The sequence below is a fragment of the Rhamphochromis longiceps genome, linkage group LG13, assembly GCF_057381845.1.
Source record: "Rhamphochromis longiceps isolate RC_006_pf linkage group LG13, R_longiceps_female_GT1.1, whole genome shotgun sequence".
NCBI lineage: Eukaryota > Metazoa > Chordata > Actinopteri > Cichliformes > Cichlidae > Rhamphochromis > Rhamphochromis longiceps.
The window spans coordinates 18,225,205-18,243,592 of NC_140569.1; the positions used below are offsets into that span (position 1 = coordinate 18,225,205).

An 18,388-nucleotide genomic window follows, 5' to 3' on the forward strand; every position below is an offset into this window, starting at 1 on the left:
TTTATCTCCATTAATAGCGTCAGGGTATTCGGCGTGCCTGGTGGGTAAAGGCTTTGCTTAAGTCCATCGCTAAACAACGAAGTGTGTGTGTGTGTGTGTGTGTGTGTGTGTGTGTGTGTGTGTGTGTGTGTGTGTGTGTGTGTGTGTGTGTGTGTGTGTGTGTGTGTGTGTTAGAGAGAGTTGAAGAAAGAGTATATATGTGGTCTGGGTTTGCCTCACTGTGAGTGAGTGCAGATCAGTATTTATTATGTAATTATGACATTATTGTAATTATAAATGTGACACAGCTTTAGGTAATCTATTATTATTATTATTATTATTATTATTATTATTATTATTATTATTATTATTTAGCAAAAGAAGAGGAGTCGTAAGAGTATTTATCATCCAATGTTCTTCTCGTTTTTATGCTCTGTGGGTCCGGGGATGCTGGCCGTCTGGTTAATGTCCATCTCTGAATCCTGACCGGACATTAGCTCGCCTTTAAATTCTCTCTGTTTCTGGTTCTTGTCTCAAGCCGAAGTCTAGCGCAAGCTTTCTCACACAAGAAAAAAAACGTTTTCTTGGCTTGAGAAAAGATTTCAGACGATAAGAAATGTTGGAATAGACCTCAGTCAACATCATTAAAAAAAAAGAAGAAAAAGAACAGATACACGCACAGATTCACACACAAAGCACACTCCACTTCAATCAGTCGTGCCATGACAGTTATTATGCTCTTTAATTCCACGATCGCTGATAACTTGCATCGTTTTGTGGTTTTTAACTCGAGCCTAGAAACAGCCTTATTTGAGCGCCTCTTTTTTTTAAATCAGTTCATTGGCTTTCAGTGTCACTCACTTAGTTTTGGAGTGAAAAAACAAAGCCTTAAGGTTAAACCCAAGTCACACAAATTTTAAAAAAGAGGGGGGAGATCTTAATAGAAATAATACTAAATTGTCCTGCATTTGTGATCCATGTTAATTTCTTGCAACTTTATGCATCCAAATAAAATTCATGAAAGACTTCACTTTCTTAATGAAATCTATAGGTCTTTGCGTAACCGAAAATTTACACGGGATTTTCCTTTATTTTTTAAGCACAATACATCAGTTTTGAACCATTACGGATAGTTTTGGCTAATCCGTCAAACATAACACAACAACTTCGCTAAGTTTTCTAAACACGTGGCTCAGAGGGGGAAAAAATTATTATAATTATAATAGTCCATTTTTCTTCATATGCCTGTGGAGTTAGAACAAACTGACCCCTGCGCTCTGTAATGTGTTACGGAATTTGAAATTGTGGTTTTCACGGCATTAGTTGAAGATGTTTACATGCTCGAGTCTATCCATCAAGACAGGCTTCTGATTGTGCGCAAAGACCGCGCTACCATGCCCGGATGCCCTGCAGAGCTCCTTGGCAGGGTGTGACACTTGGTCCTTGGGGAGCCTGGCTTTGCGTCTGTCCGCTAATGTTCCCCAAATTCATATTCATGAAAGCATTGGCAGAGGCGTTGCTGGGCGGGAGAGAAGGGAAACTAGAATAAGTACAAGAGTAAGTGTTGCTATACACCGAGTTGTTATAGCTGTAGGCTGGATAGCCGTTGTAGCTGTACGGATTGGGAGCTCCGACTGTGTAAGGGGGATTATAGTTCTGAGATCCAGCGAGACAAGGCCTCCCGTCTCGGACGAGAACCGGCACAGCCACCCTCCTTGGAGGCGGTGGTGGGTGGTGATGGTGGTGATGATGACCCGCAATCTCCAGGGTCTTGTCCTGCCGCTGCCTCTTGCATTTGTACCTCCTGTTCTGGAACCAGATCTTGACCTGGGTAGAGGTGAGCTTAAGGGAGCTGGCCAGATGCTCTCTCTCCGGGGCGGACAGGTAACGCTGCTGCTTGAAGCGCCGCTCCAACTCAAACACCTGAGCCTGGGAAAAGAGGACGCGAGGTTTCCGTCTGGTCCTCTGCTGCTTGGTGGCCGGCTTCTCCGAGTCTGGATCCTCACACTCACCCGGCATGACACCGCAGCTCTCTGCATGGAGAAACCATGTTCAATTACACATCAGAGCTAGCATCTTGATTATTTTCAAGTATATATTTATTACAAATTTAATTCTTATTCTTATTATTTATTGTACAAGTGTATTGGAAGTGGCCTAATTGAAAATTGCTAGTAAAATGTATTGAAAAATAAAATTAGGGAGGCATACTAATAATGACGTCATGTTATATACGAACATTAACTAAACGTGAATGTTGATACATTCAAATCAGATGAGGCTAAATATAGTTTCTGTCTTGTGTTTCTGGAAGTGTCTACGTCTTTTTAAATGCGTGACAATTTGGATCATCAGTTTAATATATTCAGCAAACATAAATTAGCAGCTTGCAAATGTAAACACTTTAATCTCTGCCAGTCTTACTCAGTTAGCTGGCAGCTAATGAATTGTATGAAATAATAATCTTTTTGTTGTTGTTGTTGTTCTTTGCCGTCCATTGTTTGGTCCTATTATGAAAATATATATTATGTATATTATTAACCAGGGGCCTATTTTCTTGTTGTCCGTGTTAGGCGATCAATTTATAATAATTTAAACAGAAATCGGAAAACGTTTCTCCAGAAACTGCTCATCAAATGTATCAATGTCAGATTTGATGAGCCTTTTTTTTGTCTCGTAGGAAACTTTAATTCAGATTTTATGATTTGATTTTCTCCTTTGGCATTTTCGTCCATGTGCATTTTTATACAATTAACACCCTCAGAGTAACTCGCTTCAGTAGACTGTGTACTCACTGCCGTCATGCTCGTCCTGCTCTGTCTCCGGCCGGAGGTCTGCAGAGTGGGTTTGCCCCAGGTTGCCGAACACCTCCACGTGGATACCGGAGTCCGTCAGTCGGTCTTGCACATTCAGTGAGTTGAGGTACGCCATCCTCTCCTCGCTCTCCGACAGGCAGGAGCTGATGGGGCTTGGGGTGTCTCTGCCCGCCAGCATGCAGGAGGGCGGCGAGTGAGAACGGAAGGATTTGTTCGATAGAGCTCCAGGCTGTGAGAGCGCACCAGAGAGACCGAAGCAGGAGATCAGCTGTAGCTGGTGCTGCTGAGACTGTTGTTGGAGCTCTAACTTCAGAATGTCCTTCACGGAAAAAGGCGTGGAGGACGAACCTATGACCGGACTAGGAATCATTATTACCACCAAGAAAGAGATGGCAAAATATACCGATCAGCAGTCCAAGAACGGGACCGATTCGCCTCCGGACGCGCAAAAGAAGAAAATTAGGCGTGCGTAAACCAGAGGAACGGCCGCGCTCTGTTGTTTTTGCATACACACCGAAGACAACTGATTTTCTCTCAGCTGTGACATCCCTCTTAGTTGCATATGCGTCTGTGGCTGGATGGGTGAGAGAGAAAGAGAAAGATCGATCCCGTTTGGTTGGCTGAATTCAGTTATCTAGCGAGAGAGGGTCAGCCAAGATGCTGTCCTCTCCCTCTCAGTGACGTCCTGAAGCGGGGGAGGGATTGGTAGGGTCTCCCTCTCTCTCTCTCTCCCTCTCTCTCTCGCACTCTTCCTCCCCCTTTCCCTCTCTGTTCTATTTAGGTGTAGCCTACATATGTCAGGAAGTTATCCCTAATTTATGAAATAATATTGATGCCATCGACTGCAGTGAAACTGGGAAATATTTTGAAAGGTAAGGAACTTCTTAATTCATGCTTTAAATGTTTCTGCATCAACGCTGTCACACAATTGTAATAATTAGGCAAAGCATATTATGTTGTGTAGTTTAATGCAAATAGCCCACAAAAATACTTAACTTGGCGGAACCAATATTTATTTATTCGATTATTTATGTATTATTTTTTAAAGAATTTCACTTATTTCTTGGACGATCCCTCAACATCGCAGATTTGGCGATTTTTAAGATTAGGCCTATCTTTTTTTCCCCTCTCGGCAATTCCTTGATAATATCATATAACGAGAGTGTGGGAAATGAGATGAATCCGGCAACCGTGAGAGGCATAAAGAATGCTCAGTGCTAAATTGTTGTCTGTGAATTATTTATGGCTTATTTATTTGTGGAAGTTTTAGGATGATTTGGCCACGAAAATGTGGCCACAATAATAGTTCCTCTTGACACTGGTAAAAGGAAAGCAAAAACCTTTTATGAATAAATAAATAAATGATCAGCTTCAAGCGCTACAAGGAAAGAAAATAATAATTATTATATTAACAATTATATTATATTGTATATTAATAGGTAAATTAATGAGCTTTCATTTTAATTTACCTTTGTGCTTAAGGGATAAACGTGCTGAAACGAGACACCTCTCTTCTGGTCGACTATCTTTGGCCAGGTCCAGGCGCCAGGGTTTGAGGACCCATTGCTCTCAAACCGTGTGGAAAGAAAAGAAGAGCATGTCCACATAATCTCATCCGCTCACCATCAACAAGGCGCTGTTTAGAAATGGATAGCGTCACCCCCTCCCATGGAGATACACGTCTATTCAAAAAAGGCCGGTTTAAGTGGAGTAGTTTAAGTCAAGAGCTGAACTGAGTCTGAAAAAAAGAAAAGCTTTTAGGCCACAGTAACTCTCTGTGCACTCTGAAAAAATATAGTGGTCACTTAGTGCTGCTTGGACGCAAATTTAAACATTAAATAATTTATCAAGATTTACTAATAAGGAAAAGTAATTTCCACACAGTGGAAGTTTGCGCGAGTTAGGTGGAATTTACGTGATAGAAGCTCGTAAAGCAACCCAAAGGGCAGTAAATCTGGTCATTTTGTTTCCCAAATATTTACTCATTCCTTTTTAATGAGTGCAATAATTTAAAAATACCAAACATAGACATAAATGAGTAATAGCTGTGTGTGTGTGTGTGTGTGTGTGTGTGGGGGGGGGGGGGGGGGGGGGTTGCTTTGTTTTGTTTTATTTAAAGTGTTTAGGAGAAAATTATTAATACCCCAAAAGAGATTACGCGGTTAAAACAATTACTTGTATACACGGGTCCGAGCAGAGTCACCACGCTTTCGACCTAGAGTGCACAGGGCCTCTAAAGCCCCCCACTGACCATCATCACGGGCTTCGCGTGCCACCGGCAGTCCAAAAGTGGCCAAGTAAAGACTCGTGTTTACGGAGCGGAAGAGTCTGTTTCCTGCCTTTAACAAAACCCAGACTCCCAGAGAGTGTCAAGGAGCGACTCGTTGGTGAATGCGACTCCCCAATACATCATCTTCATTTCTGAATCGTCTTGATAGCCTCGGTAAGGTCGAGTCCACAGCAGAGGTCAGAGCGGATACAGGCTGCAGAGGCCTAAGCCTTAAAAAAAATTAAATGGATTTTGAAAAATAACTTTAAAAAAAACCACGATCAGCTTTCTGCCTCCGTGGGAGTCAAATTTCAGTCACTCCGCACAATTCACTTTCTGGTGAGTTCTTCAAAGTTAGTGTTTTGCCAAGCAGCGCTTAACGTGTCTCTTCTTGTTTCCCTCCTTATCTCCATATTTCTGGCAGTCTAACGTATACTGAAGCAGGGCAGGGGCAGGTGTACAGTACACCACTGAGATACAGGGTGCACAGAGCACAGACCAGACGTTTGAAGAAATAACAACATTTATCATCGCTGCTTCTGGGTTTTGTGTCTGACTGGTTGATGCAAACAGCTGTTTATTTATGAGAGAATGAAGGTTTGATATTATGACTTGACAGAGTTGTGTAGAAGAGCACTTACAATCCTTTTACAATGGAGGTGATTATTAACAGGCTCTACCAACAGCCTGTATGTGTGATGAGGAACTCAAGTGTGACTATCCATTTGTCTTAAAGTGCTCTTAATCAGCCAATAACAACAATAGATTGCTACTTTAGGAAAATAGATTAGCTCAAGTGCGTTTTCCCCAATGTCCAACAAGTCCAACAGGATTATTTAACTGGGTGTGACGCTTTCCCCATCATCTTGCATATAGGGCATGCAATATGTAAATAATGAGGCTGTGCATTACAGAAAAAAAAAACTTGAAAAGATTGTGAGAGCAGATACAGAGTGTGTCCGCCTCATGTAGCTCATAATTAACTTTCCGTTTTCCTTTAATTTCATGGTCAACAGAAAGAATGGCAGTGGACCAAACTGTTGTGTGGCAGTAATGTCTCAGTTCTTCTGGGTCCCGGAAGGTGAGTCTTATCAGCAACCCATGTGGTGGTGTCAGTAGCCAGGACCCAGACTGTGCTATTGTGCCGCTGCCTGGAACCGAGTGACGGATGACAGCACCTTCTCATTGGAGGAAATGAGGAGGCCAAAGGCGAGCCCGCGTCGGGCCAGATTTTTCAGCAAAAACCCTGTTCTCACCCACTTACTTTGGACTCTGATAGAGCCATATAGTCCACAAAGGCAGGCCTATGATAATAGTTAACACTCCCTCAGGGCTCATTGTGTTAACCAGGTTAGGAAAAAAGATACCCTAATTAGCTGTCTTGTTTGAAAGACAGTGAGAGGGTGATTTGTTTGAGAGCTGACACCTTGTTCTGTGTATCACAGTTCTAACTTAGAGACCATGAAAAGAGGAAGTGAGGTCAGGCCAGTCTGGATCCCCTGCCCTTTGCCCTCCCTTGGGCCTCATAAATTAGGCTGCTGTAATTCCCTCCCAGACGGCCTTGCCCCAGCAGGTGTGTGTTTGTATATATGAGTGCGAACAGAGGGGGATGTAAGGGTTGTAATATCTATGATCTACGGTGTTGGGAATGTAGTTTGGGAGGAAACAAGCAACCTAAATATGCTTATCCTCTCTGCTGCCATGCAGTCAATGTAGATAAAGACAGTGCGGGGAGGCAGGCTTTCAAATGAGAGGATGTAGGTGCCTCTAGTTGCTTATATACGCTGTCCCACTTGGCTAGAGCTGGTGAAAATTTTTTTTAAAAATTATCAAAAGGTTGAATCAAGTTCAGCTTGCTGCTGGAGGAACTCTCTCTAACTTGCTGAATCAGTAACAGCTCTCTTGGGAAGGACAATGTTACCATAAAATAAAAGTATGCGTGCATCCTGGCTTCCAGAGGTAAACATCCTTGAGAGAAAATATTAGCATCTGTCCAGCAACCGCGGTGGTATTTCTATCAAAGTGACAGACTGTTTTGGCAAATATCTGACTAGTTTTCAATAAAGTCCCATTTTTGTAAATACTAACTGTATAAAATATCTAACAATGCAGCTTCAGCACGCAGCGGGTTTTGGCAATGCTGATGCTCAGATTAACCATTAGGATCAAAGCTGACCAGGCCTTCAATCAGACAGCTTTGCTACAAGCTCCAGCGCTGGCAGGCATTCATCCTCATATATGAAGATACAGAGTCCCAGATCTGTAGCTGACCCTGAACTTTGACCTCCTAGCAAAAGGGAGAATTGGTCTCCCCATCTGGATTCAAAATATACAACATAATTAGAAGTCATGAAAGATAAAGTTTGTTTCCTTTGTCACTTATCATATTTGTGTCTCTTTACCTAATCCAGACAAAAAAGCAAGTACTTTGGGTTAAAAAAAAATTAAAAAAACATCTTCCACTTCCTGTCTTTGTGTCTTAGCGTGCATATTTGTATAAAGCCAAAGTGCCTGAGTTGGTAAAAAGACAAAATCAATCAAGTGGAACAACACAACGTAGACCTTGTGTTTGAGGTTCCACCCAGCTTGAAGGCCACATCAGCGAAAAACAATGAGACACAACCATTTTTAATATTCCTTCAAAGTCCAAATGCAGTCCTGTTAAAAAGTACACCCAATGATTCAGTAGCTACCTTTAGAAGCAGTAACTCGAAGTTATAATTTTCTGTTTAACTTTATCAGTCTCTCACATCGCTAAGAAGGAATTTTGGCCCACTCTTTTTTACATTATTGCTTCAGTTCATGTGGGCATTTATTTATGCACATCCCTTTATAGTATTTCAATCAGGTTGAAGTCAGGACTTTGACTGGGCCATTGCAACGCCTTGATTTATTTTTTTCTTCTTCATCCATTCTGCTGTGGATTTGCTGCTGTGCCGGGAATCACTGTCTTGTTGTATGACTCAGTTTTAGCGAAGCTTTATCTTTTAGACAGATGGCCTCACATTTGTTTCTACAATACTTTGCTATTCAGAGGGGTTCAATGTCGACTCAATGAGCGCAAGCTCCAACTTTGTAAACCTAAGCCATCCTGCCATGTCCTTTTTTAGAAAGAGGAAACTCTTCCAAATAAGCCATACACATTCAGTCTTTTCATAATTGTACTGTCGTGAACTTTAACATTTAACATGCTAATTAACGTCTGTAGAGTCTGAGATTTAGCTTTCTAGTTTGTCTGCAGTTTCTCTGAATGTTTCACAAGACTGCATACTGCCGTGTGTACACTTTCTTATTCACTGTATGTGAATGTATACATACCAACTTATACTCAAGCAAAACAGCTAAGGCATTTTAATGGTTTGTTTTAATTTACCTCTGTATTTTTGGAAATGTTTGATTAATTAAGACAAATTTCAGGAGAATGTTATGTAAAATAAATATAGGACTTCCTGTATCTTATTATCTGTTTCTAGCAGTTGTGTTAAGCTAACTACTGGCAGTTTGCCCTTTTCTGCATTGTCAGGTGCAAGAGGACTATATATCACCATATCGATCTGAAATATGCTCACTATAGTGCTTAGGTGTTGTTTTATTTTGCGTGAGTGGCACATGCAGTCTTAAATTGTCAGGCTTCTTCCAATGGTGTGTAGCCCTTATGTCAGTGAGTTTACTTTTTGCCTCCATGTTGTTAACTGTGGGCTCCATACATTTGAACTTGTGGAACATACAGACCCCGTCAAAGCAATATTAGGCATGAGATGTCTGAGATTTTGCATCTTCCAGTACAATTCAACTAAGGTTGCACTTGGATGTATTCGTGGCTCATACTACGGTAGTTCACTGAGTCCAGTTGTAGGTTGTCATCTTTTGTCAGCAGGGTAGAAATCTGCATGCACACAAAAAAAGGAGATTTTATGTCATGATATCAAATGGAGCACAAAAGACATTTGCAACCTAAACTTGCACAGACAAACGCTCATGCACCCTGGTTGGAATGTAGTCTGACACAGAGATTACTGATATCTATTACTGCATGCACGGTCCGTCAGTCACTGATCTGCTCAGGGAGCAACAGGGAGGTCCTGTGCTCTTTGTTGTTGCTGTGTCTAGTTCCTTGTTAGAGAATTGATGACACTGTCTTTAGAAAACAAACAAGGCGGGAAGCTAAAAAGGTGGTCACTCACCACAGCTCTCTGACCCAGAGACACCGGGGCCAGAGCAACATGTGAACGGCGCTGAAACTTTGCCCTAGGAATGCACAGCGGTGTGTGCGCACACGCTCTTGTTTGTGTTTCTGTGATACCGCAGCTGGAATGTGACTGTCTTGTGCCTGAATGCCTTTGTGTGTTTTAGTGTCAGCTTCCTATAAGCAGCGCTGATAACCTGCATGCAAAATTTTAAAGAGAGAAAAAAATCAGATTAAACAAAACCCCATTCACACTTTGACTTTTTTGTCATATTTGTGTTACTCTGCTGGATGCCAAAACAAATGTTCTGTGTTTCCTTCTCAGGGAAATGCAGAGAAAGTGCAGGTGAATGTTGGGCTGAGTAATTGATCGATCTAGCTGTGACACACTCTCTTTGGAGAAACTGTCTTGCTAGAGGCTACTTCTGTCACTCCCTGCTCTGACTCACGCTTCACATCACAGCCCAGATCGTGGCCCTGGGCCTCCTCTGTATGCACACACTGAGCCCCGCCCCAGGCCCCCAAGCCTTGCTCTAAGGGAGCTCAAATCCCATAATTGCAGAGCTGACAGTGATAGCTAACATACGAGACACCCTCACCTGGTTGGAAAGAATGAAAACATCTACTGTCAGCGTGAAGTGAGGAGATGAGTGGGGGTGGGACCAAGTGGTGAGGAAAGTTAGCAACATGTGGGACAAAACACTGGGGAAAATAGTAACTGGGTGTTGTGTGATAGCAAGGTGTGGGATTAACTGTAGCACTTTAGCTAGGAATGTTTTTGTAAGGGGTTCATAAGGCTTAACCAAAGATATAAAAAGGCTTAAATAATGATTTGTCCATGGCTGAAAGATCAGAAGTTAGACTTTGTTGCTAGTTATTATCATTATCTTATTTTATTTTATTTTATTTTATTAGGAGGGGTAGGGTAGGAGGTGAAGACTGTGAAAATAAATTTGACAAATTTATATCCAAAAGCATTACTTCATATTCACACTTAATTAATATAACAGCCATGCATTTGTATAAGGAGGAATGCTTACAGTGTTGCAGAACGTTGATTCAGTTTCTCTGGATGCAAGAATCCAGACAAATACTTGGGAATTGTCTTGAGCACCCACAGTGCTTCTTGTACCCACAAAATCACAAGGACAGCATGCAAACTGAAACACAGCAAGGCCTCTGCAAGTTCAAATCTAGAGTCCTTCTCGATGTGAGGAGACAGAGCAAACCACTGCTCCACCTAAAAGGTTGTCTATAGTAGTGCTTCTCTGAGTCATAAAGCATGAATGCCTTGAATAAATGGATTCCACAAACTTTTTTTAAAGCATTTTTTCCTGGTTAACTGTAGGAACAGAAGCAATATTCAAAAATAATATCAGTATATTATCAGCTTATAGCAATATATATTTAAGACTATTTACACCTGTGTACATATTTATCACATGATTTAATGATAACAATAAATTTCTGCTGCTTGTATTTAATCCCGTTCTGTTTTCGTGGTCTCCACTAAGTACTGGGAGGGGGAAAATCATCTATAGCAATTACGTTTCATTATAACCATTGCCAACTCTGTCTGTCTTCTGTTTAGTGCTGGGCAAATATTTTGCAAGAGATCTGTAAGAACCTCTTAGTGAAGATATCCTGCTGCAGCTAAAATCAAGGCAGATGGGCCTGGGACTGAATAAAAAGAGCAAAGCTGCAGGAGCAAAACAAAGAAAAACGAAGAACTAGTGCAGGATGACAGTTGTCAGTGCGTTTATAAGTGAGCTGCTTCAGATTTGGTGGTGTCATTTGAGCCAATGATAGTATAGGAATATAATAAGCACAGTCTTAAGTACATTGGCTTGGTCCGTGTGGTGTTCTCTATTTTATCTGTCAGAGACATTAACAGCAATTAATGACATATAACTTCTCCTTACAATAAGATTACCAACATAACTGGTTTGTCACAAAATACTTCTTGTTACTTCTTGTTACAAATATAGTATGGATGCCTTTGCAAAAAAGGCTAAAATGCACACTTGTTAATGTGAATAAGAGAAATATTCCTAATCTAGAAATTAATGTTAAAAATATATTTCCTTAAAATACGTTTTGTGCAAATTATTGCACATTACAAATTATTATCCAGGACATGTAAGTGTGATTTTTATGTTGTCCATGCAGAAAGTGGAGCTAAATTGTATTTTGTACTCTAATGAGCATTTTAAACTATAACAGTCCATCAGTGCATGGGAACATCTGATTGTATTGTTCATGTTTTAAATCTTTTAATTTGATATGTTAAAAATGGCTTACAGTTAAACAAAATAGAAAAAAGAAAATAATTTATTTTAAAAAAATGTAAGTAGCATGAAAACACTCAAAGCCAGCACTTCAGCACTAGACAAATATGTGTGTATTTAATTTCACCCCACATAAACTTTTATAACCCATCATTTGTCATAATGCGAAACTTTTGAACTACAAAAACTAAAGTCGAGCCGTGCAACTGCACTCTTATTATACCAGACAGAAAACATAACTAAGTCTTGTCTTCCCACAAAGTCGCCCTCCTGGTCCCGGAGAGCAGGCTGGAGTGGCCTTCATTTATCAACCACTTCAGCTCCTGCAGACAGCTGTGGGGAGAGCACAGAGGAGCCAGTGTGTTTACACCACAGCTCAGCCTAGGCCCTCAGGACAGAACAGATTAGGACACTTGCACATATTCGTCTGCAGAGCGTGGTGACCTAAGCGTGATAGCTGTCTGATCAGCCGGAGTTCGTATTTACATTTATGATGTGACGATGATACAGCAATCAGTCTGTGAGCTCTGACCTTAATTTGTGTTCTATTATTTATTAATGGAAGAATTCTTTCTGTACCAAGTCATGCCAACTAAAGCTCTGTTTAGATGCTCTAGATATGAGCTTTAAAGCAGGTTTATAGCACCACCTTGTGGCGTAGAAATTAAATGCGCTAATCTCATGCACCGCCCACTCGCAGTGACGCTTCCTCAACCCCACACATTAGCTAGAGGATTTGTCAATCCCCTGCCCGCGGTGTTCATTGGGCAACAGCGCCTGTGCGTTTGTTTTATTGACCTTTGAACTGACAGGGATCAACGCCGAGAGCGATTTCTATTGGTAAATCCACTCACACCCACTTTGCAGTGACCAAATCCAAGTTGAAGGTGAAAGTCTTCCATCATCCCGCTCAGCCAGCTGATCAAGTGACAGCTCGTCTCTTCGTGCTGCCGCAGCCTCCCACAGTGCAAAAAAAAAAAAAGTAAACAAATAAATAAATATATATATATATTTATTTTAAAAAATGTCGCTATTTTCTGAAGTCCCCCAGGCTGTCCCTGTGGCTGTCTTCAAGTTGACGCAGGATTTCAATAACGACCAGTTTCCAAATAAGGTGAACCTCGGAGTAGGAGGTAAGTTGTGCATTGTTGTCAGTCATTCATTGCATCCCAGAGGGAAAGGTTCTCCAGCCTGTCTTACACCGAGTTCATCTATGTTTGTATGATGGTGCCCTCATATGAATTTCTAACAAGTTGTTGTTATTATAATCAGAAAGTGACACAAAATTGACTGCTAGCCTCAAACTAAGCACAGCAATAGTTAAAACAGCCTGCTGACTGATATCTGAGCTGTAAAATCTAAACAGAAGCTATCTAGATGTAACTTTAATCAGTTTAGTACACCAGGCAGTCCAGAATGGTGATGGCTCACCTGTGCTGTAATTATTGCTATTGCTTAAATTCATTTTCGGATTAATCTGGCCGCGCTACAGGCTACTCAGTCATCACACACCCACCAACTACTGATTGCAGCTCTGTTGATAATATATCTTTGTTCTGCAATTAGTGTGACACTGAGAGCTGAATCATCTCTGTCCTCTGCTATCCTGCACCTCTCACTCAGCAGACCAGGCAGCTGATTGGATTACTGTTCTGTCATTACACAAGAACAAGCAGGAGTTTAAATTTATTACAGCTCAGTCGTGCTTCTCTCCGAAACAAACCACTGCCACATTTCGTCCTTGAGAGCAGCTGTTTTCTGTGCTAACCTTTCTGCAAGGAGTTATTTCTTCGCTGCTTGCATTGCACAGGAACAGTGTGAGAAGCGTTGATCGCTTAGCTCTGTTTTGGCAGGACAAGGATACCTGAGTCCTGTGATTAGCAGAGGAAGCCGAGGCCTCGTAATCCCTTTCTTTCTCCAGATGGTCAGCTGCTACATGGCAGCTGGGAAATGTAGGCCACACATTTCTCTCTACCTAAAAAAACACAGAGATCTGAAAAAGATCCTTGACTGTAAGGATTTTCTGCTTTTCTGTGACTTTTCAGTCACACGTGACTATAGTACCGGCCCTAGATCTTAATTTAGATGTATTATTACAGATAATCAGTGCCTTTCCAGCTAGTGGACATAACAGAGAGAAAAAGGTAGATCATCGACATCGCCTGGCTAAATCACCCAACAGATATTGAAAGTGCGCCTGTCACAAAACCCTGTGATCTTTGCACTTCTGTTATGACTCAAGAGTCCCATAAAGTCACAAACATCAGGATTACCAAGGTACAGGTGTTAAGCTCGCAAGCTAACCACTTCTGTCTGCTGTATCTGTTTACTGAGCAATTTAAGGAATGTTATATTTAATCTTACTTAGAGGTTTCTTTTTGCTTAAAACTCACTAAAAAAACAACATATCAATGCAGGAGGGAAGGGCCGCTTCCTACTATATTAAGCCATTCTTTCACTTTTTTCTGTAACATTAAATCGCATTGTTCCTTGCAGCCTATCGGACAGATGAAGGCCAGCCCTGGGTTTTGCCGGTGGTGAAAAAAGTGGAGAAGATCATTGTGCATGATGACAGGCTAAACCACGAGTACCTGCCAATCCTGGGCCTGCCTGAGTTCAGATCCTCAGCCTCCAAAATAGTACTGGGAGACAACAGCCCTGCCATCCAGGAAAACAGGGTTTGTGGAGTCAAAAGCCAAACGACACTCTTTGAATTTCTAATGTTTTTACATTTAAACTGACTGTTCGAATGTCACTGCCAGGTCGGGGCTGTCCAGTGTCTGGGTGGTACGGGTGCTCTGAAGATAGGCGCAGAGTTTCTAAGGCGGTTCTACAATGGGAGCAACAACACCAAAACACCCATCTATGTGTCTGCACCTACCTGGGGTACATTCAAGCACACACACAAACATGCAGTGAAGTAGCACACACCTGTAGAGGACTTTAATTTACAGGTTGTTTTGTGAACTTTCCCCAGACTTTAAACTGTAGTTGTTGATAAAGTGTTCTATTGATAAATGTCTTGTTACAGCTGCATGTTATCAGTGAGCCTGGCTGTATTGTCAGGTCGGATGTGAGGAGTATTTAAAAAAGCATTATTCACTCTTTTATCTAATGAAAGCAATGATAAAAATCGAACGCTGCCCTCAGAGTTTTTCTTACTGTTTTTCTCAGAAAATCACAATGCTGTGTTCAGCAGCGCTGGCTTTGAGGATGTTCGTCCGTACAGGTACTGGGACGCGGAGAAAAGAGGCCTTGATTTGGCTGGCTTCCTTGGTGACTTGGAAGTAAGTAATGCGTGGCAGCATACTGTTCACTTATTACTACATTTTGGTCTTCTGGGTTTCACGTTGCTTCTTCATATCTCCGTTTCCCACAGAGTTGTCCAGAGCACTCAGTCTTTGTCCTGCATGCTTGTGCCCATAATCCGACAGGCACAGACCCCACGCAGGAGCAGTGGAAACAAATCGCTGAAGTTATGATGGTAACATGCGTATAAAGTGCATGCAAACATATACAAATTGTCTGTACTGTGGTCTGAACTGCCACTACTGGCAAAAAGGTGTCATTTTAAACAGGATATTATTTTGCATGCACAGTGTTTATCTCAGTATGATAACCCTTTGATCTTTTATCCGGTTCTCTCCCAGAGGAGGAAGCTGTTTGCGTTCTTTGACTCGGCTTATCAGGGATTCGCCTCAGGTAGTCTGGAGAAAGATGCCTGGGCGGTGCGCTACTTTGTTTCCTCGGGCTTTGAAATGTTCTGTGCCCAGTCGTTCTCCAAGAACTTCGGACTCTACAGTGAGTGATCCTGTGTGTAAAGTGTGCTTTGTATGAATCTACAGAAAATCCCAAGCTAAATCAACTGCAGGGATTAAACTTTGCAGGAAGAGTAACCTTAATATACATCTGTCTGTGAAGGTTCTCAGTCATCCAGTCATCTTAATATACATTGGTCTTATTTTCAGATTATGCTGAGTATAATGTGCACAGAATACATCAAAAACTCTGTTAAATTGAAAGGAATAGCCACAAAATTCAAATTAAGCAAGTCTCAGATTCACCAGAGGAGGAGCTGTTTATCAGATACTGCACCTACACATCAGGTAACAGGTATTAGCTGCTGTATTGTTTAACTGTGACATGTTTTTGTCCCATCAGACGAGCGTGTGGGCAACCTGACCGTTGTGGCTCGCGATGCAGATAACCTGAAACGAGTTCTCTCCCAGATGGAGAAGATTGTCAGGATCACCTGGTCCAACCCACCGTCTCAGGGAGCTCGCATTGTCACCATCACTCTTACCTCACCTGAGCTTTTTAGTGAATGGTAAGTGTAAAATAGCATCATTAAACGATGACTCATACCTGTGCATGAGGCAATATTAAAAAGCAGTCGATATCAGACATGCAGAGTGTTTTCATTCTCTGACTTTAGGCAAGAGAATGTGAAGACCATGGCTAACAGAGTCTTGCTGATGAGGTCTCAGCTGAAAGCTAAGCTCCAAGCTTTGGGGACACCAGGGACCTGGGACCACATCACAAACCAGATCGGCATGTTTAGCTTCACAGGCCTCAACCGTGAGTACAGCAATCACTTCCTTCTGCACACAATCACAGCTCAGTAAAAATGCACATTCCACTGGTCAGTTTAACAAACAATTTCATGGCATCCAAGTTGTTTTAGTTTTTGGGGGGTCGATTTTAAAAAGATCTTTAAAAGATTCAAACACAGTCAGTAAAACTTAAACCAGTATCTGGTGATTTTCCTGCAGCCAAACAAGTGGAATATTTGGTGAAGGAGAAACATATCTACTTAATGGCGAGCAGTCGCATCAACATGTGCGGTTTAACCACTAAGAACATCGACTACGTGGCCGAGTCCATCCACGAGGCCGTCACCAAGGTCCAGTAGAAGAACGGCACCATATCTCCAATTCTCACCACTTCCTGCTGCATTCCTGATCCATCCTGATCACAGGGAATGTGTTTGCATCCAGGTTTCCAGATTTTTCTGGAGCAAATACAATTTCTCATGTGCACAGAGAGCTCACAGGCCCCTGGTTTCTCATTCTTTTTCAGTATTTGTGCTATGCTAGGCTAAATGCATGCTGGGACCAAGTTCTCTATAGACTGCACAAAGATCGTTTGGATCTTTTTTAAGAGCCACAATTTTCCAAACTCTGTAGTACTTATGTAATTGTGTTCATCATTTTTCACCCTTATCTTAGTCCCCAATGTATTGTTTGTAGCTCAAAATATGTGTTTCGTATTTCAAGTTTTATGCATCATTTAGAAGCAAGTCTGTGGCTGTATTACGGTTCCTCAGCAGCACTGACTCTACAGTCTAAAAATGTTATACTGTTCATGACTCATCCATTCAAAGTGTGAAATAGAAGTATTTGTGTGGACAGCAGTAAGAGTTGTTAAGGGGAATGAGAAAAAGAGAATATTAACATGACTAATCTGTATATTTGTGTTTACCACCCCGACGATGAATGAAGAATAAAGAGGCAGTGTTTGTCATTTGTAGATTAAATGTGAACAAATGTTCTAAGGAGGATTTAAGCCTGAACTATGTAATCATATTCATGACAAAGCTCTATGCTAATGACCTCACATTTAATCTGTATTTGTAGAGTCTTTTTTTTTGCTTCCAGTTGACATTCAGTGAGCACAAATGACACTGAGCGTTCTGAACAGGTGCCGTGAACCTGGGGTCGTCACTGCATGCTGAAGGGTTTTGATGTTTCTGGTTCTGTCAGGTACCTGCCAGTGGACGTTGACTGTTCATAGCAGCCGGGCACTGTTACGCAACATTCGTTTGTCACAGCACAAACAAACTAATGATCAACCAGGTTGCTGTCGCACTACTACGCAGGGCATTTACGAAACAGACGTATTGTTAAGCAATGAAAATGTCCTCAGACATTCTGATCAAATGAATGAACTACTTCAATAAAAAACTGTCAAACAGATGTGTGTGAAACTGAGTGATAGTGTTTGCATATAAGCACCGACCTTTAGCAGGCCCTGCAGATGAAGACAAATGAAGCAGACAAGAGCAATACTCCAGTAGATTTATTAATAAATTAATTTACCCTTGTGTAGAATGATTGATCCATTTCTTGATATCTTTGGGTTGCTAATATATTCCTCTGAATTTTGCATTACAAAATGTATCTTTGTTAGTTTACCCCAAACAAACACTACATCAATCCTTACAAATATAAAGAGGTGAAAACCAACTGCAAATTCTGTAAAAGCCTCACCCTTAAAGTTCCAGATTCACACTTAGAGTCAACAGATCAAAACACACTCCCCCAGCGTGTTTGGTACAGCGGGGTCATTGTAAAAAGCTTAGCAGTGCAATAACCTTTGTACTTAGCCTTACCAGGCAGATTGAATCAAATCACTGAGCGTACCAGAACACCACCTTTGTGTGCATTTGAAAAGAGGCGGTGGCTTGACGTCAGTGTATGTCATATTGCTTTCGTCAGGCAAATCTCCCTCTGTTCAGGTTCAAGATTTCAAGAAAAGAGATCAGCGTAGTCCACTGGGGGACTAACTCACAATTTAAATGGAATCAATTCGTTTATTATTGCAGTAGGAGATTATTTCCTGTTTCTTATTAAAATGTTCCTTCTTGAGCAGCCTTCTTGTGCTTCCTCTGAATTCCCCAATCCCCGTGTACATCATTAGTAGCTGTTAAAGCGGAACCTTCAATGAAGTCTGCAGCCTTGTTTTGTGCTTCTCCATTAGCTGGCAGCATTTGCTGATTCTTTTCAACGTTAGCAATTAAAACCCAAAATCTGCTGCCTATGTGTAAGCCATCTTAAAATCTACATAGGAT

The 18,388-nt window shown here is 41.5% G+C and overlaps 2 protein-coding genes across 6 annotated transcripts; one reads left to right on the forward strand and one right to left on the reverse strand.

Moving 5' to 3' along the window:
* Positions 1 to 323: 323 nt before the first annotated feature.
* Positions 324 to 3,420, reverse strand: nkx2-3 (NK2 homeobox 3). Its single transcript, XM_085428142.1, has 2 exons — positions 2,775 to 3,420; positions 324 to 2,012 (listed from the first exon to the last, which is right to left on the reverse strand). The coding sequence occupies exons 1-2, from the start codon at positions 3,163 to 3,165 to the stop codon at positions 1,369 to 1,371; spliced, it is 1,035 nt and encodes a 344-aa protein (XP_085284268.1). The 5' UTR covers positions 3,166 to 3,420; the 3' UTR covers positions 324 to 1,368.
* Positions 3,310 to 17,536, forward strand: got1 (glutamic-oxaloacetic transaminase 1, soluble). Of its 5 annotated transcripts, none has more exons than XM_085428139.1 (12): positions 3,310 to 3,667; positions 6,081 to 6,145; positions 12,582 to 12,671; positions 14,035 to 14,216; positions 14,301 to 14,424; positions 14,713 to 14,825; positions 14,918 to 15,022; positions 15,189 to 15,339; positions 15,700 to 15,865; positions 15,974 to 16,116; positions 16,311 to 16,922; positions 17,040 to 17,536. In XM_085428139.1, the coding sequence occupies exons 2-11, from the start codon at positions 6,118 to 6,120 to the stop codon at positions 16,448 to 16,450; spliced, it is 1,242 nt and encodes a 413-aa protein (XP_085284265.1). In that variant the 5' UTR covers positions 3,310 to 3,667; positions 6,081 to 6,117; the 3' UTR covers positions 16,451 to 16,922; positions 17,040 to 17,536. The 5 variants fall into 5 exon arrangements, with proteins under 5 accessions (XP_085284265.1, XP_085284267.1, XP_085284262.1 ...); XM_085428140.1 differs by lacking the exon at positions 3,310 to 3,667 and adding an exon at positions 4,937 to 5,403; XM_085428141.1 differs by having other exon boundaries at positions 6,081 to 12,671.
* Positions 17,537 to 18,388: the final 852 nt, after the last annotated feature.